This window comes from Diadema setosum, chromosome 4, assembly GCF_964275005.1.
Source record: "Diadema setosum chromosome 4, eeDiaSeto1, whole genome shotgun sequence".
Lineage (NCBI taxonomy): Eukaryota > Metazoa > Echinodermata > Echinoidea > Diadematoida > Diadematidae > Diadema > Diadema setosum.
In genome coordinates this window covers 4262209-4286669 of record NC_092688.1, presented here as the reverse complement: position 1 = coordinate 4286669, position 24461 = coordinate 4262209, and the positions used below count along the sequence as shown (strand labels likewise).

Sequence of the window (24461 nt, the reverse complement as noted above, 5' to 3'; positions counted from 1 at the left end):
GTTTGTTTCTGCAGTGGTTGTCATTAAAGTATGCCTGATTTTACAAACGATATCAATGCGTTGTTGTTTCTACCTGCGTGTATTCCGAGTGACGTGCCTGAGAGCTTTGAAACCGATCCGTTTTCTGTTACGAGCGACTTACAGGTACTGAGAAGTACCTACGTTGGAGTTGCCTGAGAGGTGCTGCCGGTAAGGGTCTCCTACTGGTGTTCTGCGTGTACCTCTAGTCTGCGAGCGAACCCCCACGACTCACTCGGAACAAGTTTTGAGCACGCCCAAGGCCTTGTTATACCGTATCTGGGGAAGTTTTGCGGCTTGACTTGCGGGGAAACAAATTTGCTACCCAGAGCTCTCCGCAGATGCTCCGCACCTGACAGTACCTAGCGCGTATCTCGCCTGTGGTTGCCCGGAGGTGCGCACGCAAGCCCCATTTAACCGCAGCCAAGTTTTGAGCATGACTGAAACTTTTTCCGTGCGAGTCGCGGGGATGCCCGGAGAGGTCCACGCAGAACGCCAGTAGAAGGCCCTTAGCGGCAGCACCTCGCAGGCAACTCCAACGCAGGTACTTCGCAGTCCCCGTATGTTGCCAAGATAATGACATTGTTGGACTTCTGCCATTCCTTCAGAGGAATTCCTTCACTGAGTTGTCAGCACCCACGCGACTGGTACACAGGTCATATAGTATAACCGCAAGTAGATTAGTAGAACGCTTCCAGCAAGTCACGTGCTCTGACTTGCCCAAATCCTTGTCCTCCCTCAGAAATTGTCCGGTATGCTGGAAAATCCCCACACACAACAAGCCCGCGTATCATGCCCGGAAAGGTGTGACAGGGCCTAAACATGGTTGCGGGTAAAAAGATTTGCGTGCACACCTCCGGGCGACTACGAGTGATACGTGCAAGGTACTGTCATGTGCGGGTCATCTGCGGGGATCTCAGGGTAGTAATTATTGTATTGCACACAATTATGCCGTAATGACAAAATGTAATTCAAAGTATACAGGCTTTAAATCTAACTACATCATGCCTTCAAAGATCGAGAGGAAGAATTCAAAATATTATTCATCTTTTTCCCTACCTCGGCATCTTAGCTTCACAGCTGTACGAGAAATGCATTCTGCACTCGTCCACGAACAGTGCGCCACACTTCCCGAATCTGTTAAAAAAAATAAAAAATTAAAAAAAAAAGAATAAATGTGTATGTTATGTTTAGAATGTGTTTAAGAAGGCTAGTGAAATTTTACTCATTAAAAACAAACAAAACAAAGGTCGAGCAAGTGGACATTGTTTCAGAAAATGTGCACTACCAACTATACCGCATCCAATATCAAAATCATAGGAAAGCACCTAAACCATCATTATATAGTTGAGATGAATCAAATAACAGCACAGCAATCGATGTTAAAAAAAAAATCTTATATAAAAAGAAGACCATGTACCCATATTTCTGATTTTATGAAGTATTCTTTATCAAAATTGTGCTTACTTCACTTTATTTGTAAAGTGCACTTGATATTCTCTGTTATGAAATGCGCTATTTCACCATTCCTGAGGAGACCTGTGGACGTTTAAACGCCCCGAAACAGCATCATTAGGAAGAAGATATTGCTGACTTAAAAACAAGAGTAACAATTTTACATTACAGCCATCAAGATCTAAAACAACAATAAAACATGAATGATCATCAATTATCGTTAAAAATACACCATAAAGAACAGTTCGTATAACGCATTACCGCGGAAACGATTGAATGCGATCATTTTATACTAGGCCTATGTAGTCCAAAAGATTTGAAATCGCTTCTGAATGGAGTCATTTCAGACTTATTGGTCGTCGTTGTTTTCCTCTATATAACTTTCAGAACTTGCATGTAAACAAGTGCTACCAAAGAAACCCCAGCAAATACCTCATCAGGAATGGCAAGCAACCTCCAATTTGTAATAAACACTCGGCATAATTATTTCATAAAGGACGGTACATAATGCGCGTTTGCTCATAAATTACAGATTTACAGACGTTGAAAAATGAACTTTATGCAATAATAAGTTCTACGTATACAAATGACAATGCAACATGTCTTTCAACTATCAATATACCCATTCTAACTTCATTTGATTGCATAACTATGGTGGGTAATTACTGTCAATCAGTAATACCATAAGAAACTGTAAATGCCTGTGTATAAACACTGTTGACATCTACTATACAGCTGTTTCCAATTTGTGTAGATGGGCTAATACTACCATTTTAACACATATTTTTATATACTTTTTTTGTTCGAATATGAAGATGGGTTCGTGAAGTTAGGACTGCTAAGGAGGCTGTAAAAGCGCAAAAATCTCTGAACATTAATTTCTTTTTCTTTTTTTTTTTGGGGGGGGTACTATTCATTCATGGATAATAGGGATGCACAGAAGGAGAGAAAAAAATATTCTGTAATCATTCTTCTAAAGAAAAAAAAAACATTTCAAAATGCGAAGTGATTTCAATATGCCGATCGGATTATTATTACAATTTATATATGTATATATATTTAGTTAAAAGAATATTCACACTTTAAATGGTCCTCCGTTGAGAACTACAAAACTAATAAGAGCGAAATTTGAAAGAAATGAATTACTCACTTTGACGACACGTTTGGGCCTTGATCCACTTTGACGAGTTGAGGAAAGAAGGTAAAACTGAGAAAGAAAAATTCTGATATGTTGGAAAACCAAGCTCTTTACAGGTCGAATCCGCAACCTGGTCAGTAAAACCGTCTCTGCAGACAAAGCTGTCCGTGGTTGATCGCTGCACTACAAAACCTTCGAGAGGAGAACGTTGCTCAGCGAACTGCATGGCCGGAAGATCTAATTCGATATGACAAAATAATATTTTAGCAGAAAAAAAAAAACACAACAAGAAACAAAACGAATGAAATCAACACACACACTCACAAACCCCATCAAAATGAAAAAAAAAATCTAAGGCATAAGGTCATTTTTGATTTTGCGGTGAATTGATTTGAATGAAAAGTGTGTCAAGGCAGAATTTTTTTTACAACTTTAGTGACATATTGACAAACAGTGTCAATGAAAAAGAAGCTTGACAAGATATAGTAAATCACAATAATGTATTAAAAAGTAATTCATCAGTTCGTACCTATTCATTTTGCCTCTTGGATGTGTATTATAGTGCAATTATGTGTTTGAGATCTTGCAGTAATTTTTTTATTTGGTTTTGTTTTTGCCTTAAAGGTTCACATTCATCATTATGAATATTCACCATCCAAATGTCTGCAGACTCGTAAGCCTTTTGCTTTCATTGAGATCCCTGTATATTCTTTATTGTCTCTTTAACGAAACCCGAGAACTACTTTGAAATAACCAAGGTGATAGAACAAGGAGAGAGTTCTTAATAATTGGAATACACAGGGAGGTGCTGGAGAAGGAGTGGAATCTCTTCTCAAATGCATATGTAAGTTCTTTAATATCACAATTTAATGCTTAGCAATTCACCGGCTTTCATGTCCCATGCTCAAATCCGCTCTTCCACGGAGTTTCGACAATGGATGATGGAGACAAAGAAACAGATCTTAATTTCAATAATTTGAAGCTTTATTTCACAGGAATAGTTTAGATAATTTTTCTTCAAATCTCCTTGTTACTTATACCCCCGGACTTTAAAAAGTGATATCAATATCTCATAAAAAGTTATTCATCTTGCGCCTATTGTGCATTACATTTTGCCCGATTAAGCATTTTGAATATTGAATCTTTTGAAATAGGTGATCGGCTGAAACCTGTTTCTGCGTGTTTATTAGCATGATAGTATGATATTAACTGTTTTTACTAATTTTCTTTGCGTGTCCTATATTCTTTTCACACCAAACAACTACTGACGAAATATTGCAGGGGACAGGGAATTGCTGCGGGCCAGATACATGTTGTCTTTTAAAAATGATGCATACTTTAACCGAAGTGCTGATCTTGTCAAAACAATTTATGAACACCTGCTATTGAGTGCATAACTTCTCGGCGGCACGGAGCATGGGTACAAAGGAAAGATTCTCGTTGTTTGTTTTTGTTTTTCCTTCTCTAGCACTCTCTGGAATACCACTGATTGCTACAACTGACGCTCCCACACTCCTCAACTTCAAAGAACAATTTTCAGAACTGGGTTTTTAAGTGGGTCCCATTGGACTCCCTTAGCTCTGCTATATCAAACGATTATCTCCAGTAATATCAGTACTCTCATCACCTTGATAATGAGGTGTGGCCTTCAAGGTAACTCAAGGTAACCCCATATCATACGATCAGTAATGCTATACGTTGGAAATAAGGAAATGCTCTCTTGCCTTTTGCCCCGTATCGATATATGAGTTTACATGATATGCAATGAAAATTTTATCACACTATATTTTAATAGATAACAATGCAAAATACGTCACCCATCTTTATCCTTCCTTTTCAAAGTCAAAATGCAGAGATTCTTAGGGCCTAAGGATTACTAGGTTCATGACAGAGATGTTAATGCCCAAAATTGCAATTTGTCACTGTCAGTAACATTGTGTCTGATGTTGGCATGATTATTAATAATGATCACATTAGCAGTCAGTGAAAGTTTCTACTATGTTAACAACAGCTAAACAATATTTAATAAAAAAAAGAAAAATTCCATTCTATCTCTCACGAATACGAAAGGGGATTTGTTTCTAAGTCTTTTTCATTTTTGTGTGCGAAACTCTCTAATCTTAATAAACGCAGCCCGAGGCCCCACGATATCAAAATAGAGCTAGAGAATTGAAAAAAAAAAACATTAAAAAGAAAACTGGGAGTGATTTCACCCCCAAAATTAACTCTGTTTATTCAACATTCGAAACGAAACTTACCTGTTAAACATGAAACAGTGACATTTACTATCACTGGGTAGTCGTATCCCCAAATCAGGTATATATAGTCGAAGTTTCAGCTTATTGCCAAGTGAGAAGATCGGCGGAGATTTGATGTAATTTCTCACTTGAATTTCATTTTTGATGGTTGACATATCATCCTCTGCGGTAACTCTTACGTTCAGGTTGTTAGTTGATTGCAGCCATAAGACCATTCTCTGATCACCAGTTGCTTCTATTTCCCACCTGTCAGCTACTAAGTGATTTACAGAATCTGCCTGCATCCAAATGGTAGTGACATCTTTCGAACAGTTGACTGTGTGACCTAGAATCAGTGCCGAAAACCAGAACAAAAAGCACAAGCATCAGTTGGTTAGTTTAAACTTAAGGTTTGATGAATATACCATTTTTTTTTTTTCAAATGATGTCAGACTCCTTTTGATAGGCCTATACAATTAATGAATCCACGTTGATGTATCCACAAAGCAAATTAAAAATGTCCTTTTTTATACTGTAAGCTCAGGGAAGCATGCATGACAAAAAAAAAGAAGAAAATCCACAAATAAACCACACATTTTTTTTTTTTTTAGAAAATGGTTCTGCCATCTTTACAACTATTAATGATACCTCAATGGAGACTTTCATTTAAATAAAAAGCAACAAGAGCATCGATAAATTTTTCGAACTGTGTATTCCAAAGAGCTAATCGTTGATATTTTTTTTTTTCGTGCTAAATATCTTTATGCGTTTATGGTCTGAATGGTACTAAAAAAAAAAAAAAAAAAAAAAAATGTTGGTTCTTGGCAAAGCGCTATAAAGCTGAAGAAGAAACCAATGGATAAAACTGGTCTAAACTTTGTGAAAGACTCGAAAATACTTACGCATCACCTCCGAAGAAATTAGAAGAGGGAAGGAAGACATGACTATTACAATTATCAGTTTGTTTAGTCTGACAGCCATGCCTGAATTCTTGTAATCTTTATCCAGACTCTTATACGAAGCACGTCATTTGGCGTGGAGAAACCTCCTTACTTGAGCATTGCCCACACAACACTTAGTTTCAGTGGTCATGTAGTCACAGAAAATGGCGCGATTTGTGTCAGTAAATGCAGTACAGGCTTTACGCATGTCAGATCGTCACAATCTCCCGACCACTATTCCTGCCCTGCACGTGATGGGTGCGCATGAAACGTCCTCCTTTTATGTATAGTTTGTGCAGTGATATGATGTAATGATCTATCATCGTAATTCTTCATAGCGCAACAAGTGCGTGAAATGAAAGCGAAACTTTCAAGTGAACTTCACGGTAAAGTTGACTTGCATCTATATCCTTAATTGCATGAATAGAAGCAGTGGAAATTTCTGTTGACGCTGGACAAAGATTAGGAAGGTAAATATGTTTGAAATCGCAACACAAATTTCCCCTTAATTGGCTTACATAGGCCTACAAATCCTTTGTTACTTTTCGTTTTATTAAAGGGAACTGGTGAGGAAGAGAGTGAAACCAACTGAATAATTATTCTAGATATACAATGCTCAAGCATTGCCGACTTTAAGTGCGGGCGAAGGTTGGTACTGTTTTGAGTGAACGTAATCTTTATGATATTTTGTACACCCATTGAGCTAAGGGGATATTTGTGAGGACATGACATCAGCATGTCAATTTATTGCTCATGAACTCATTGTGACCAACTATACCACAAAACAATTCGACATTGAAGTTTTTTTTTTTTTGTAATTTCAGTTCTGCTAATAATGCACGCTATTATCTTTCGAAACTATTGAAATGGAGCAATGTTATGGTCCGTAATTATTCTATCCTTCGCGATGATTGTCATTTAAGGCCAAAGGTGTATACAGACAATTATGTTCACCCCTGTTTTTCGTGGTAATTTAGCGTTTTTATCTATCAATTGATTAGGAAACCCGCAATTCAAGGTTATTATTATTGTTATTATTATTATCACTATTATTATTATTATTATTATTATTAATATCATCATCATCATTATCATCATTATTATCATTGTTATCATTATTATTATCATTACTATTAAATCTATCTGGTATATTTAACACAAAATACAAATAGAAAATCACATTACATGACGCAAAGATTGCGGTGATTCTAAGTGCATATACCGCTGGTTGCCAGGGGAGGAAAAGGCAAAACTTAATCACCAAGTTTGTGTTTGGGGGGGGGGGGGGTTCTGTGTATTCACGCGCACTCAGAATTAGTCATGTAGACTGTTCCTCTCTAAATAGATTTTACATTAAACAAGGAACCCAACTGGTCTTCATGTGAATGAGAAATGTATGCCGAATGTTTGTCTCCTCGTTACATGAATCTCATTAAAGTTGTTTGGTGGATTCATCATAGTGAATACACTAAAATCCAGTCGCCTCAATTTTAGCATCCGAAAATTATTTAAAGGCATAATTTACCATTTGCAGATGAAACAAAAACCGAGCATTATTGTTTCAAAATAGTTCTAAAATGTGAGTTAGTGAATGAGATAACCAATGTAAAAATTTTAACCAGTGTAATCAATGTTAAGTATTTGTACATACACCAAGTGTGAACAATAGTTATAATACAAATTTTCAAGACAAAACCGTCTAGTCTACACTTATGGTTTACTGATAAAAATAGTGATATCTCTTTATATTTTAGGCTTTTTTATTTCAAAAATTTTAGATAGTAGGATGTTTTGTGATACAACTGACATATACACATATGCTTCAAAAGTGATATCTTGAACATATTTTAAATCACTGCTCCCAAAGGCAAACAGGAACTTTAATACATGGCACGAACGAAAGATAAAAACGGCAGTGATTTCTTGATAGAATTGTTACTTATGGTTTGATGTTGTTTCAAATAATGTAACCAGTTTGTGGCCGAACTGCACCTCTACCAATGTCTACTGCAGGAACTCAATGATATTATTCAACATCACAGTGCCGGCTTGTACTAAACGTGTACAAAGGAAGAATATCAGTGAAAATATTGTTTTTTCTTCATGCTAATATATCAAAACAAAAATAGAATAGATAACAGTTTGTAAGCGGAATTCAAGAATTCCATTCTAGAATCAACTTTAGGCCTACTGAATATGGGTCCAATTGGTGAAAAAACCACTCACAGGACTATGCCCTGACATCACTGTACAGTCACCTGTCATGTCTGAATCCATACAAACACTATAGCCTACCGCATGGAAGAATTTCACTCGAATACTTCATTTTCCCCATACGCTGAAATCTCATGACAGCTCATGGGAAACGGGAAATGTTAAGTTTATTGTTCCACTTCTTTAACTGGATGTGAGACTGTGAGATAGAAAATGTATGCGCCAAACCTTACCAATGACCAGACCTCATCTTAGTGTACTGTCACCTCACATATCACTGTACGATTGCCTCATTTGACGCCCGCGTAAATATGCGTATACTTAACACGGAGGCGAAAACAGATATGATATATTTGAGTTTTTTGATTTGTTGCTTTCGAATGATATGATTATTGCCACAACAGAGTGACAGAGTGAGCCTCGTATAAAGCTGAAATACCCTTTATTGCTCCTAAACTGACAGAGCAAAACTAGCGTACTTTATGATCATTGTGCATGCTTGGCAGTCACAACACATTTTGCAGAGCGATGTACAGTAAGCCTACATAATAATATATATTCTTTTCTGCAAGTTAAGGGCCAGTTAATGTAAATTAATGAGCGTGACCTAGCATGGAAACCACGTTATAACCGAGGTCACGGTCGCCTCAAAAGTGCGCACCAACTAGCTGACCTTCAATTATCCTGATAATCGTTGTCGTTAACCTTGTTGATGTGGTGGCGCTGTTTAAATTGCGTCTATTTCCTTGACGTTCGATTTAACGACATAGATTTCTACACCTCTTTTTACACAAAACATAAATAAACACAAAATTCAAATCGTAAGAATGACAATATACAGGAAGGGAAAATGGAGGAATTGATAAGAAGTATATAGGAGGCCCTAACAGAGAAACAAGGAGAACAATTTCTGAACAAAATTCAACAAACAGCACAAAGAGTCAGGTTGTCTGAGGTAATAACCATGAGGTATTGGCATACAATCGATAATACTTTGGCTAGAATTGTATTTGTAAGTGGGCCTAGTGTTGACTAAAAAATTCACTTCAAAATCAAAATAGGATTTGATATTGACACCTACTCTATCCTATTTTGATCTATCAATTGAATATTTCGTCCAACATGTTTATTTTTTTCTCTATCCCACTTTTCTTCTTGTTTTTTTTTTTCTTTTGGGGGGGGGGGGCATAACAAGAAGCACATGCTCACTACCTTTAACTAGAAGAAATATAAGAAATTTAATGGATGAAGAATGTAATGCTCCTTTCTAGCATAGAACCCAGGAGACAAGATTTTTCTTTTTTGATCATTCAAAATTCAAGAGTCTTTCAGCCCAGCAAAGTTGCAAATGGTGCTTTCTCAAATGATAATTTTGTCTCTTGATCTGTACAATTTATCATCTCCATGCACAAAAACAGCAATGAGATGGTAAGTCGAACAAGCTCTTCAAAGACGAAAAGGGCTGAACAGAGGGTATTTATTTATTCATTTATTTACTTATTTATTTATTTATTCATTCATTTATTCATTCATTCATTCATTTTAGTTTGCTTATTTTTTCTTTTAGTTTATTTTCATATCGTGAATCAAAGAACGCAATTTCGTAAAGATCAAGCAGTCATATGCAGCTGCAAACTTATAACATTGTATAATATCACATTATTATAAGCACACTCTACATAAATTGTACAAACCAAACGGGCTCAGTCTTAAGAAGAGTTTACAGAATGATATCTGTAAATCATTAAACAGACAATAGAATGTGACAACACGTTTATTAGTCCATAATTATGAATTGACGCTTTCATTCCACCTGATTTGTGAGGTTTTCTCTTAAGTACATGTATAATGAGAATGACATTAGTGTTGACGAGTTTGATAGATGATCTGGTTCTAGTTTCATTCTGAGAAGAGAGATCCTTTGACAACTGGACTCTCGAAGTGAAACCGATTTTGACAGAATCCCTTTGATGAACCTTGGGAATTACATTAAGTCATATCATAAAGGTCTTTGTTTACCCGACACCTTACGACAGAGTGATTTGTATAGGGCGTGTGCTATTTAAACGATCCAGATTCACGTTGAGGAGTTGCGCCATGCTATCTTTTACTACAGTGTTGTACACTGAAGGCCTATGAGTTTTCCTGGAAGATAGAAGCTGTTCATTTTTCCCTAGTGGATGCTTTGACGAAGTCCGTCTACCTATTGAATCAAGCATGGGGACGTACGGCAATGGCGTCATTTTCAACAAATGGATATTTGTGATCATAATCTCTTTCCCTGTCTCGAATTTTTCAAGCTTGATAAGTAAGTAATACTATTTTGATTTTTTGTACCTCACTCAGAAAAAAAAAAAAGATGTTGTCCGCTGGTTTCTTGTTGATTCCCGGCGATTCTGAAAGAAAAAAAAAATGTTCCAAGTTGTTTCTGTGTTGACTGGTACCCCTACAACTCTCTGGAGTCGCCGTGCTGGTGTGTTCCCCCCCCCCCCTCTTTTTTTTTTCCCGAATATCACAGAGAAATTTCAGACAAACGTTCAAACAGATGCAACACGAGACGCAACAGAAATGTGCCCAACCTGAAAGGGGGTCATACAAGGGTTTGTTTGTTTGTTTGTTTGTTTGTTTGTTGTTTACCGTGATTGAAAAAAAAAAGAACTCAATTTAACGATATTTTGCTGAAAGAAAGTGATATACACCTGCTCGTCAGACCCTGATTTAGTTTGCTTTATACATCTAGGCAAAGTTTCTAACATTCTGCTACTGCGTTGGGAAGAACTTAAGAGGAATAATTCGTCGGTCATATTATTCCACGTTTGATTGTTGCTGTTTTTCTTTCGCCGCTGCTGCCTTATTTCAGGTCACACTCTCGACTGTTCGAAGGGCCTAACATCCATTACGATCCAGGCGGATAGCGCTATACGTGTAGTTACCGACAGGTGGAAAATACAAGCACCCAAGGGTCAAAGAATCGTTCTACGGCTTCAGTCGATCAACAATCAGTACATGAAAGTTACTATCGAAGACGAGACATCAACCACCAAAAGTGAAGTTGTGCTTTTGAATTACTCGAAATCTTCTCCCATCTTCTCACTCGGCAGTAAGCTCAGGCTTCGCCTGCGCATTTACAGCCGATTCGGAAATATCCTGTACCCAGTAAAAGTCAACATCACCGCTTCATGTTTAAAAGGTAAGGGAGCAAAACATACGAGACATTGTAAAACCACCAGAAGGTTTAAGTAATAGATTCAGTCCATCATTACTCTCCGTTGAGATTCAAACAGCAACGAATACCAAAATTTGTTGGATACAATTTGTTTTGATTGGTTCATGGCATGTTCGGGAGCGTGCCCAAAGCAAACCATACACCATGTACACCATCCCTGCTTTAGGTGTAGTAATCGCTGAGGATGTAATTATTTCTAATGTAATAGAAATAATTTTACAATTTTTACACTACGGACAAGGCCACATACATTCGCTGTTATTGTTGTTTAGTATAGCATGTTTTGAGACTTAGGAGTGATAATATCAAGATGAAGTTAACACCATAGGAAGACCGCTATTTTGAAACACTGGAGTACAGTGGATCTAGGTGTTTGAGACAGACAACGGTCAGGATTGAATGCTTTATCAATCTATCAGCTGATCAAAGCATCGACAATTTTATGGTATGAAGACAGATCTTGCTTGAAATGTAGATATTAGCATGACAAATATATGCAATTGGTAAATACAAGAATATCCGTTCGATGATTCATTTTGTTTCATCATGGAAAAAAGTCCATCTCAGGTATATTATGCGTCTTTTAATCTTTGTATTATTTGCTGAGACTGGTGGAATTTCGCTTTCATTGTAGGTAAGCCCCCCCCCCCCCAAAAAAAAAAAAAATAGAGAAAATGAAAATGCATATAAAAAATTAAGAGAGCACCGTATAAACAGAAGTATTAATCTGTGTCGATAGAATAAGAGATGACAAGAATTTAATGTGTAATAGCTATGCAGGAAGTGATGTTGGGTGTTATCAGTCTAAAGATTGATGGATTGCTAACATTCATTTTCTTCCGAGATAGCTACTGTAACTTTCCAAAGGTTATTACACGGCCCTCTACGGTTGCATCCCGTTGGTAGTGAGACAGTCACTCATATATTATGCATTACTTTTTTTATCAATCTCTAGATGCTACAACAAAAGATGACTGGAAAAATAAAAGGGAAAGAAACTCAGAAATCCTTGGAGCAATAAAACCTTAAAACGTTTAGCTTAATGAGATCGAACAGATGCAAGAATGACTTAATACGGACCTGTACGCGTTTTTGTTGTCCTCTTGATGTTTGAATGATATTGCGTCTTTCATGCGTAGTGTGATAGAATAATCAATAGCAATTTTGAAATGAATATTTCATGAAATTTATTTTTAAGTTTTAATCTTATCGTAAGTTTACTATTATAAAGTTTGTATATTCTGGGTTCATTTCAGACGGATTTTTTTTTTTTTCATTATTGTTTTAAACTGAACGCCTATGCTTGGAAAGACTGAATGTGTAGTTATTTTGACATTTTTCCGTTGTGGTTCATCAGATGAGCCGGTCGTTGAGCTCATCGGAGAACGTTCCCCACTCGAGGGTATCGTGGCGTTGAGATCAACTACGAACAGCTTTGTTTGCAGTGATGGCTTCACTGATGAGGCTGCTGATTCGATCTGTGGAGAGCTTGGTTTTCCGACATTTCAAGGGATTTCTAGCATTAGTTTACCACCCTATTTCAACCGGGATTTCAACGCAACAAACTGGATCAAAGCTGAAAGATGTCCCCAGCGTAAGTGAATATGTTACATAACCCGTTTGAGTTCTTCAACGTTACATGTTAAAGGAATGTAAAACAAAATTAATGTTAAAATGTATCCGAAGATAAATATTAAATGAAATGCAATAAGCCGAAATTTTTTTTTTCCATTTTACGAAACATTAAGAACTTATTAGGTCCTACTTATGTATAACAGGAATAGAGATCGAACATTGAGGGGGGGGGGAATGGTTACAAGATATAAGTTAAAGTTGTAAGGACAAGAGGCAAATAAGGTATTTTTTTTTCTTGAGAAGAACAAAACATCTTTTTTTTTCTGCGGGTGGGGTTAGGTAACGGAAATATATATATATATATATATATATATATATATGAAAAAATGAAAAAAGAGGAAATTCTGCCATCTATATTTTGTTGAACATTAACTGAAAATGGCCAAAAGCTTTGCATGATACGCAATTACACAACAAAGAGAGAAAACCATTCAAGAGAAAGGAGCGATGTTATTCTTTGGTAAGACACCGATTATTGTCCTTAGACATGTTTCAAAATATCAAATATCGTTCGTCCATTTCTTTAATTTTAAATATTCAGTTTCTTCTTTGTTTTTCAGGGATAATTCTCATCTGTGTTGAAATCGTTCAGGATGCAAAGGGGTTATGATAGAAGATGATATGTGCTGATGTTTATATCACTGTTGGGAGCATCGATATCATGCATCAAGGTGCTGCAAATGGATGGAATTTCTTTTCGAAGTTTTGCGTTTTTGTCCCAAATATATCGCTATCCTCCAAAGCACAACCGATATTATCTCTATCGATTTCTTTTAAAGACTTCTCTTTCATTGTTGCTTGTTCCTTGTAGAAAATAAGCAAATATCGTAAATTTAACGACTGCCTAATCTGGCTTGAAGTTACTCTCTTTCAATTTCGTTGCACAGATTCGCGAAATTTGATGTACTGTTCATGGACAGCTGCCGAATGTCTTTCTAGAAAAGTTGTGCAGCTAAGATGCCGAGGTGTGTAACTCCTGTAAAAGATTATTATTGATCTTACCTGTGCTTCATTTAAAGAAATTGTACTATCCTCAGGTTGCATGTACAAGCTATTCAGCGTGAAATGTAATGCGCCAATCATTATCGCGTAATAAAGCCAACAGAGGATTATAACGTAATGGAGTTATCAGAAATACTGTAATTTATACTCTCACAGACATGCAAAAAACATGAATATTACAGACATAATGACGTCACAGTCACCATGACAACCACCATGAAGGCTATGTGTCATTTTTAACTCTAACAGACGCCGTGTTTGGAATCTTGCAAACGTTCCTGGCCTTCTGACAATATCGAAGGATTATCTCGTAAAGAAAATCAGTACTCGCATTTTCATCATGTTTCTCAGGTTTTCTTTTCGTTAAACTCTCCACAAAGGTATCAATTTCTTAAATTTATAGAGTAAGAAATAAACAAACTCGTAGCTTGCTAAAAATAGTCATTATTTCCCAAGGGGAGAGATGACTTGAATTGATCTAAATGTTTACATTTGCTCTCTATTATCTATCGTCGCAGAGCCAGGGTATCTCGGATGCTACACGAGGCGGCCAACCTCTCCAGACAAGTCGCTCATTCACAATCTCACTAGACATGACGTGCAGTCAAATTCACAGTGCTCCTCCATTTGTGAAGAGGGGAAGGAAGACGCCGATGTAGCTGTCATACACCAAAGCGCATGCGTGTGCGTCTCATCAGATGCATTTGCTGCCATATCCTCTTCGGAAACTTATCTTCACGAGTGGCCATGTCCGAGCATGACGGAACTGAGACACAGAGCTGATCTGTATTATGCATTTAATGGTGACTATTAATGTGTCAATTGAGTATTTCTTTCTATGTATGTGTCTTACAGGTAGTTTTCAATAGCGCATAAAAATGTTACATAGCATAAAATATAATGGCAGTTGACCTAATAGGCTATCAATCAGATCAATACCACTGTAGCAAATCATACATAAGTACCTACATCGTCTGATAAATAAGTTTGCACCTATAACAAGATACCATAACAATGCTACTTTAATGACTAACTTTATATGATAAATTAAAATAATATAGGTTTTCCCGGCCAATTTCGCACTTTTTTCAGTCCAATTCCTAATTGCTGCATTCAATTTAGCACAATTTAGCGTAGATGGCATGTTCGGTATTTCAATTTTATAATCTTTTCATTCAAATTCATTTTGGAGCATTCAAATTACCTTTAACATCATTCGAATCAGCACCTTTTCAGTTCAAATTCGTAAGACAAGCACCATTTCGCAAATCGTTCATTCAATGTAGCATGATATAGTCACGTGATCACGTATACGCTGCGCTCGTTCATTCGAATTCATTCTTGGGCATCCATTTTCGCATTTACTGCAGTCAATTTAGCAGACACGTTTATGCTCTTGTTCCTTTATTTTTCATTTTCATTCATCAGTGGTATTGTTTGTAAGAATCATAACATTTCATATTTTCGTATTCATTCGTTATTCTGATATCATCTTTGCAACAGTACTTTAAAGATATGTGTATGTGTTTATAATGTTCGATAGCATTATTTCATTCACAGATACATTAATTTTAAATTTGTTTTGACATTAATTGGGAGAAGGAGGTTTCAGTTAACATCGTGATTATTTCTTTCATCTGCATGTTTCATTATTTTCACTTGGTGGGTGCCATATTGCGTTAATCATCACTAGGAATAAGGTTCTTGGATCAGCTCTAGCCATCAATTTGTCAAGGTTATTACCCTCAAATGCTTTTATGATTCTTTCCCTGTCTTCTTGAGAGATACGGCTGTCTCTAACTTGTGCTGCCATAACTGGACATAAGGAAGTGAAGTGAATGTAAGGTACTGGTACATGTATAGTTCTGATAACATGTATGAAAGAAGAGGGGCGTTACAGAACAACAAAATTGAGTTATTTAGGGTCAAAGATACCTTTACTATGTACTTAACAGTGGATGAAACACAAATTCACATTTAAATACGAATAAATCACGGTTCTCACCTTTTCAAATAACATTACGCCAATTTGAATGAACATGTTTGGAATTTGACTGCCCGTACGCGAAACTGAATGACTGAATTACCATTTTCCGCCAGTGCTGGCGAATTTGAATGACTGAACAGCCAATTTGAAAGCCCGTTTTACGAATTCGAAAGGCACATGTGCGAATTTCATTGATCGAAATGCTGAATTGAACGAACAAGTTGCAATTTTGAATGACAGAATGTGCAGTGACGAGGATTTTCGCTAAATTGAATGAACCTTTTATCAAATGGACTGACAAAAGTGCGAAATTGGCCGGGGAAAACCTATAATAATTCAAATAAACGAAAACCAACAGGATATATTGCATGATATTTACACACCGTTAACCTGTTCTCCAATGTTGAATGATAGAGATTTCTGTGGTTGAGGTGTATTGTGAGCACCCCCCCCCCCCAAAAAAAAAATAATAATAAAAAATAAATAAATAAATAAATAAATAAATGATTTGTATGCATGTGTTCGTTACTGCAGTTTGATGATTATAAAGACCACTTTACGCTTTTACATTTTTGCTCCTCAACGGTTGACTCTATTTTGTAGTTTCCTATGGCTTCTGTGACCACGTCGATGATGTCCAAAACGGAAAATGGGATTACGATATCACGTGGTTTGGTTCTGTAGCAACTCTCATTTGTGACCAAGGATACGTCATCAACGGCAGTGCGACACTCCAATGTGTGGGACTACCAGGGCGGTCGACGTACTTCCCAGCTTGGAACGCTTCAGCTCCGTCGTGCCTGGCAGTCGAAACAACACATGGTTTGTCCACATTAATATAAATATATTTATCAATTATGGGATCAGTAACTGTTGTTTCATTAAAATGTTTGTTTTTGTCTTTTTTTAATAAAATTCTCCCTAATTACCAAATAACCGCATTGAAAGTTGGCATTAATCATTTACAAATTATGTTAATGAAGCATGCTTAATTTCAGCTTAATCTGATAATCCCTTCATTGTTGTTGCTCCGGTGGTCAATATCCTGATTTTGTTCCATTCGTCCCACAACTAGCATGGCTTGGTAAAGAAGCGCTTGAATACACCCTGTACTGCAAAGCCTGTTTTCTCAGTTCACACTTTCCAGAGTGTGGCCTTTCTCTCCAGTATTTAGATAGGTTAGGAGAGTCCATCTGTACTGAGTTATACATCATTTTAAAGCTTAGAGTCTGCTCTTTTAGAATCTGCTCTTAACTAAAAATCCATGTCTGGCGACTTTTTGATAGTGTTGTGATGCAGGGTCAGATATATATATATATATATATATATATAATATGCAGTATAAATTGTAATTGTTGAAGAAAATCTTTCTACGTTTAACAGAGTGGGCAATGATATTGCGTTTATTTGTCTTGAATCCGGATTCAAGACAAATAAACGCAATATCATTGCCCACTCTGTTCACTAGAGTTATTTTGATATACTCGCTGCACTGTAGGCAACTAGCTCACGAACGGAATAGGCCCTACACATGCGCTTTTGAATAACACATTACCTAAAAATGGAAATGATTTGACACAAAAATAATTTCAGCGTCAATCACTTGGCACGGTAAGCTTGAAAAATATAAACACATACTATGGTACAGTGTGCCAGGAAAGCTATAATTGGGTGGACGTAAGTGGTTTGTGAGGAGTACACCAAGAACGCTCAACCTTGATTAAGGGCATGAAGTTGTCACTCGACAAATATGAAATTTCTAGTTCGCCATGTTCAAACACTGAAAGCTTTTCACATAATATCAGTAACAGGTTAGATGAAAAATCTGACAATAGTATCGATTACTGTGATAAGACCTAACAAAGCTCTTCCGTAAGCTATGATCAGTACTGCAGTGCTTCCGAAAGAACGCGTTTACTTAACGTAAGTCACTCCGAAACCGTATGATAGATTTGTAAAATTCATCTACCTTGCTTTGACATCAAGAGCTCTTCACCTTTACCTCATTACGACAACGTGTGCCCTTTCGTCTAGGTGCCTACACCACTGTCCAGAACACGGGTAACAAAGACGGAACAAGTCTACGGGCGCACTATAAAGTCATGCGTGTCAAATGCGTGTTTTGTATGTATTCTATACAGGGAGGATGGGTCTATAGTTTTACTCTGTAATACAGTTAGAAAGACTGATAAAGGCGTTAATCTATGAGATGTATGTATGACTAAAATCTTGCCTCCTGATCATTTTCAAATGTATTCGACTGATACTTTACTGCAACATCATGCAGGGAAAATGCATTCCTGGTAAAGTGTAATAATTTGCTTCAGCACCAGAAAATCTCAGTTTCACTTGCAAGGGCGGGGCGCCTCACCAGCATAACAAGAAAAAAAAAAAGAAGAAGAACGATCTCTTACTATCTTACATTGATGCTCTGAAACAATTTCGAAAGAACTGTTATTGCCATTTTGTGTAATCAATAGGTACCATCTTTTGTTATCTTTGTTTTCAATTGATAATTATCGTCACCTGCCATAATATTATTGACTTTCACTATTATAGATTTTGCTTGTCCTCGTATGTACTTTTTTTTACAGGCTCATTCAACTTATAAATCGTTCTTCTGTGACATAATTGCTGCGCGAACAATACATAGAATCACGTATTCTGTTGTCGTTCTTTAGTGGCAGTCATTAACAAAGACGGGTAACAATAGCGGTCTCAAAACTGAATCTAGGGGCAGGCCAGATCTTGTTGAGTGGGGTTACAATGATCTTTTCATTACCAAGCATAAACTGCTCTCTATCACCTGCAGTGGAAGATTATGAACAGCCATACGGAGATGTTCTTATCAAAAAGGTTCCCCTGATCATTATTTCACGCGTTTGTATTGTTTTGTTTTGTTTTAGTTTTTTTTTTTTTTTTGCTTTCGAATGAAGGGCATGGATTGACCTCAACATGGATTAATAGCTTTCTATCAAGTAATAAAGGTCTGTTTTAAACAAGCAGGCTAAGAGAAAATCAACCTTTTTAATATACAAGAGTTTGTTCAAGAAAATCAAATGTATTACTTATAAACTTTATGAATAAAGAAAATAAGCATGAACTACAAGCTTTATATATAATTATGGCCAAGAAATAGTGACTGGATTGGTCTAGAGATCACCCAAGGTTTGGATGGGGATTGCACAAACTGAACTATTTCATTTAATAGGAAGTATGCAAAATCTGACTTTAGTGACACTAATAAACTCGGAACAATCACGCTGTTGTTAAAATCGATCATGTACAAAGTGCATTTTAGCATAACTATTGGAATATTGTGTGGTCCTGCTGGTAGGAGCATACTGTTTCAACAACTGATTCCACTATGATCATTGGATTTCAAATATTGCAAGTGTTGAGGTTAATGATATGTCGCCATATCTAGACCAATATTTCTATTGAAAATTAGATAATAAGCAAAGAAGAGTGACTTTTTACGCAAAAATGCGATGAAACATCAACACTATCCCAGTCTCTCAGATATGCCAAGTTTATCAACCGGCTGGCAGTAAAGTGACCAAGTCAAAGGGAACAAATTAATACGCGACCGATGGGGGGGGGGGGTGAAAATAAGGACAAGCTTTAGTTTTGATATAAGTTTGTAAGTTTGTACTTTTCCTGAAAAAAAAAAAAGAAGATTGGTAGGAGGGCGAGCGCAAGATGGATTGCTATGGCTTGAGACGAGGCCTGATAGGTCAGCTTTCTTGTCAGGCGTGATGTTGGCACATTTCAAACATGACGAAATGTACTTTCTTCTGCCTTTTTTTGGTTTGTCTTCTTCTTCTTCTGGGATTACCACTGTATAAACAAAGAAATTAGGCATTTACTTTCATTCCATTGAGGGTATTTCTTGTAGAAACAATTTATCACTGCAAATATACATTGTACGATAGGTGATTCGACACAATTCAGAGTACCCGAACACTGATATTGTGTGAAAAATGTGAAAGGGGGGGGGGGGTTGTCTCCAAAGCGGAAAGAGGATATTAAACATTAATGTATAACACATAAAGAAAGTAACGTAAAAAAGTTCTCTAAATTTATATATTACTAGTTTAAACAAGAAATTGCATCACAAAAGAAAACTGTCACGTCATTTGCCAGAGAGTTACGTGAAAAATAAACAGACTGAATTCTTTAGTGTGATTTGTTTTAATTTTCAAAATTGCGGTGGTCCTTTTATTTTATGAAATGTGAGTCTATTGTGTCACAGCGCAGTATTCCGTGTTTTGAATGGAAGAGTTGCAAGTGTTGTTGGAATTCTAAAAGTGTATGTGTTCCTTTTGATAACCTGATAAAGATATGAAGAAGCCCCAAAAGATTTATGATAGAAATGAAAAAAAAAAAACATGAAACAGAACGCCAAACAAGAAATAATCGACTTTTAGGAAGGAATGTCTCCAAAGTGTTACCCAAACACAGCACACTAAAATCTAATCCCAAGCTAACCATTATGCACTAATACGTATCATAATGCTTTGCAGATTGTACAGTTAGCGAATGCCACTTTTACAATAGGATCACACGCAGGCTCTGGTGATATGTTGTAATTGCTGTTGTTCTTTTTCTATCCACTTTTATAACTAAAACAAAACATCCTTCTTTTCCTTACTTGAAGACAGGCACAAACGTAAATGACTACGTTGAGCAATGCCAGCATGCGGTGGTATACATGGTGTATATGAAAGATATTCTGTTCTAGTGTAGCTCATATCACTGTTATCAACGTAGAGGTTTGGAGGAATCTGCTGAACCATGTGGACTGTACTCGTACTCATACAGTTAATAATTCAATTCTTTGATGATGTTCAACTGATATTGCAGAAGCAGAAGGTAATGAACTCACGACAACGTCATTCGGAATCCGAGAAACAGTTATCACGGCCTCCTCGCTAGCGATGGGGATTCTTCTTGTCACAATGTTGGCTATTTGTTATCTTCGATTGTGCATGAAGAAACGTGCCAACAATACAAAAGTAATTATAGTCTCTCCATTTAATCTGGATTGGTGTTTGTTTGTTTTTTTCTTAATCTAAATCGGCATCTTTCAGGTTTAATTACGCTTAACTCATAAGAAATGGAAAAAAAAATATTCAAGATGCCTCTTAGCATGCACGTTGCTAAATACACAACTATGCACTGTCATCACTAGTTGACGTCGTATAACTATATGGTTTTAGACTGACAGATATAGTGAATGATAATGATTTCCTATTGTGAGTGTAATATGCATTTTTGCGGAAAGATAGGCACGTTTAAATGGCCTAACTTTTCGCAAAATACGTAATAATACGTAATAAACGTAATAAAACGTAATAATTTTTATCGGTTTGAGAGCTGCAATTACTCCCATGGACAATTACCCTCGACCTTTCCCCTGAACCTAATCCTAATCCTGAACCTAATCCTAACCATGACCCAAACTATAACCCTAAACCGAACCATAACCCTAATCTTTACTGTAACCTTATCACTTATACAAGTATTTAGCCGGGGGGTGGGAGGTAATTTTCCTAGGAGGTTAATAGCCGTGATACACTGTTATCGTGTTCATTTCCCCCTATAAATAGAGAATGATGACGTCATTATTAACCCTATAAAGCCCAAGGGGGGGGGGGGCACATTGTGCCCCCTACCAGATTTTCATTTGCCACTCCTTCGCCCTTAATCCGATTTCAACCAAATTTGGTGACTTTTCCTAACATCTTATTGCAAACATTTTGATATATAATTTAGCTATACTACTGACAACCATGTCAGTCAAAGTTTGCATCTTTTTTCTGTTTCCATTTCATTTAACACCTTTACATGTATGAAATGGGCGTTTCTTGGCTGAAATTTGTTGAAGGAGCAAAATTTGAAGTTATTATGGTCCCGGAAAGTTTTACTTATTATTTCTTTTTTTATGTGACAAAGGCATAAAACAATAAATATGATAGAGATAATTGAAAACAATAATATTTTCTGAAGATTGCCCCTCTATTTTGTGTTATTTTGATTCCTTCACCCAAGTTATGCCTCTAATCTCATGAGTTTATCACATTATCAAATTACAATCTCAAAATTCCACTGTTATGCAAATATGAAATGTAATAACTACACATGTAACCATCCCAAACATTTCATCTAAGGTCTCATAATGAATTATTATGTGGACATGAATAGCGCCCCATGTGATGACCTTGAGAAATTTCAACCATAACAAATAATAATATTCCACTTGCTTATCATTTGTGACAAATATGAAGATGATTGGTCTATAATAAGACATATATAATTGGGATAAAGTAATTATACAGAAAAATCATGTTTTTAGCATATTATCTATGTATTTTTTTATATTTTGGTTAACAGCGCCCTCCGTGAGTGACCTTGAGAAAATTCAAATGTATGATCATATAGAGTATGAGTTACTCCACCCATGTGCCAAATATGACGATGATACATCAAATAATAATAATAAAAAAAAAAGTTATATAGGGGGCACAATGTGCCCCCCCCCCCCTTGGGTCTACGAGGGGTCAAAATAGCTTCGGCTTTATCGGGTTAACGAGCATGTACGAGATATAAACATCTCCTTGCTTTCGTGTGTGTTCTGAGGCAAAATAGAATTTAAGCGTCAACATAAAGTATCCAATTGTTCTTGTATTCCTTATTCATGTTTACAGGAATACCCTCCTAACGCGAAAATGAGTAGCGAGGAGATTACTCGAAACTCAGCTGACAATAGTTCACGACCTCTCCAGGACGTCAAGAAACAAGATGGTGAAAATGTTGCCACTGTGACGAAAAAGCTCTCCGTAGACAAGTCGGGTCCCGATCCCGAAGGTGTCATCTTTGCTCACTCTACAGAAACAAGTGTGGATGAAAGTAGTATTGATGTAGAGGGCGACTACCTGATTCCCAGTGTCGGAGTGCGCAGAGTTACAGCAAGTAAACTTCAAGGAACTCGTAAAAAGACGAAGGTTGGTGACAAAATGAAAACTCCATCCTGTCACAACACTACCAGCGTAGGTCTGTCCAATCATTCCAAAGCTGAGCAGTACTCCCCTAGATACAAAGATCTGCAGTCATTCATGTACGAAGAAACAACTGTTCCAACTTCCGACCAATTCACATCATATGAGCTGTGTCGTTCCGAGTGCACGAATACCAGTAGCAGTAAAAATCGTGTCCGTCCTTCGGCTGGCCTCAATAAGACATTACATTCTGCACCTATTTGCTCTAATAAACCAAGAGAACAACAAACGAAGAATGAAGCAAAAACAGGTGAAATTTTGGATGATCAGTATATTAACTTGCCCGTTACAAAAATCGACCTATCTCATTATGAAATTGATATATCTCCTGAAACAAACCTTCCGAAGGGACAAAGCCCCAAAGCTAATTCAAAATTGAAGCTGTACGAGAATATTCATGGTGAATCACAACTGTAGAGTACGCTCGAATCTTGAATAAGTCCTCACATGTAATACGAGGTTAAAAAGAACTCCTTGATTTCTTATGTAATCTCTCTCTCTCTCTCTTTACATTTAGTGACTGTGCGAGGGGATTTCCATTAACAAATACCAGATATTTTTTCAACTTATCTTTTGTATATAGCAATACCATGACAACACTAACAATATCAAGGGAGAATTTAGATTTGTCTGAAAAAGAAATATGAACAGTTAAAAGAAGCGGGAGTATAGAAAATATCCTTCAAAAACCCAAGTGTAATAAGCAGATCGCTCTCTGTCCCTACAAATGGTAATTTCCATAAGAAATAACGAATGCAATGTAATGATCCGAATGATTTCACCCCTTTCCTGTGTCACCTACGAATGAGCGATCCTCGATATTGAAGAGGTAACTCAGTGAAGAACACTCGTGGGATCGGTTTCAGCAGTAACGTTTAACTACATGTAAATAAATCAGAGTGTTTAACGCAGTTAAAACAAACGATACAATACGATGGTGTAGGAGAAAGCAAATGACATGCCAGTCAGGGTTTCACGATGTCTCCTCTACTCGAGCGTCTCCAGCCAGCTTGTCGCAGAATATTATCGTGCACAAAACATTTTTGTCGATGACAGAAAACAGCAAAGGCAGAGGGAAAAACACACCAAAAGAACAAAACAAAAGACAAAATAGATGTAATGAGTCAATATCACATTTTAGTTTTATTTATTCAAAAAAAACAACAACCCACATTCATTTATTGGGATGACAATATACATTTAGGAACACCTGTTCAGCAATCATTCCTTTCGAAAAAATGCGTAAAGGGTTTCAAGTTAAAGGATTTCATAAAAGTCAACAAAGGAGAACATTTACGTTTCGTCACACTATTACAAAGTGAAAAAGTAAGGAAAAATTATCGGTCAATATCCTGCGTGCAACTTATACCACACCCTGTCGGAAATGATGCTATGAACATGATGGATAACCTAGCAGTTATGTTGGGCATTCATGTCTTTTGATTAACATCTCTACTACCCGTCAATAGCTAGAAATAATTGTGATCTTTTGTTCAATGATTTCACGCCAATAAAATTCCCTTTAAAACTCGCCGCTATGAATGCTT

At 36.7% G+C, this 24461-nt stretch overlaps 1 protein-coding gene across 1 annotated transcript; it reads left to right on the top strand.

The window, feature by feature from the left end:
• The first annotated feature begins 11009 nt into the window (after positions 1–11009).
• On the top strand, positions 11010–23331 carry LOC140227405 (uncharacterized). The gene is made up of 6 exons (XM_072307812.1): positions 11010–11193; positions 12587–12823; positions 14385–14669; positions 16457–16675; positions 20726–20871; positions 22564–23331. Exons 1-6 carry the CDS (start codon positions 11010–11012, stop codon positions 23329–23331), a joined length of 1839 nt encoding a protein of 612 aa, XP_072163913.1.
• The last annotated feature ends 1130 nt before the right edge of the window (positions 23332–24461 follow it).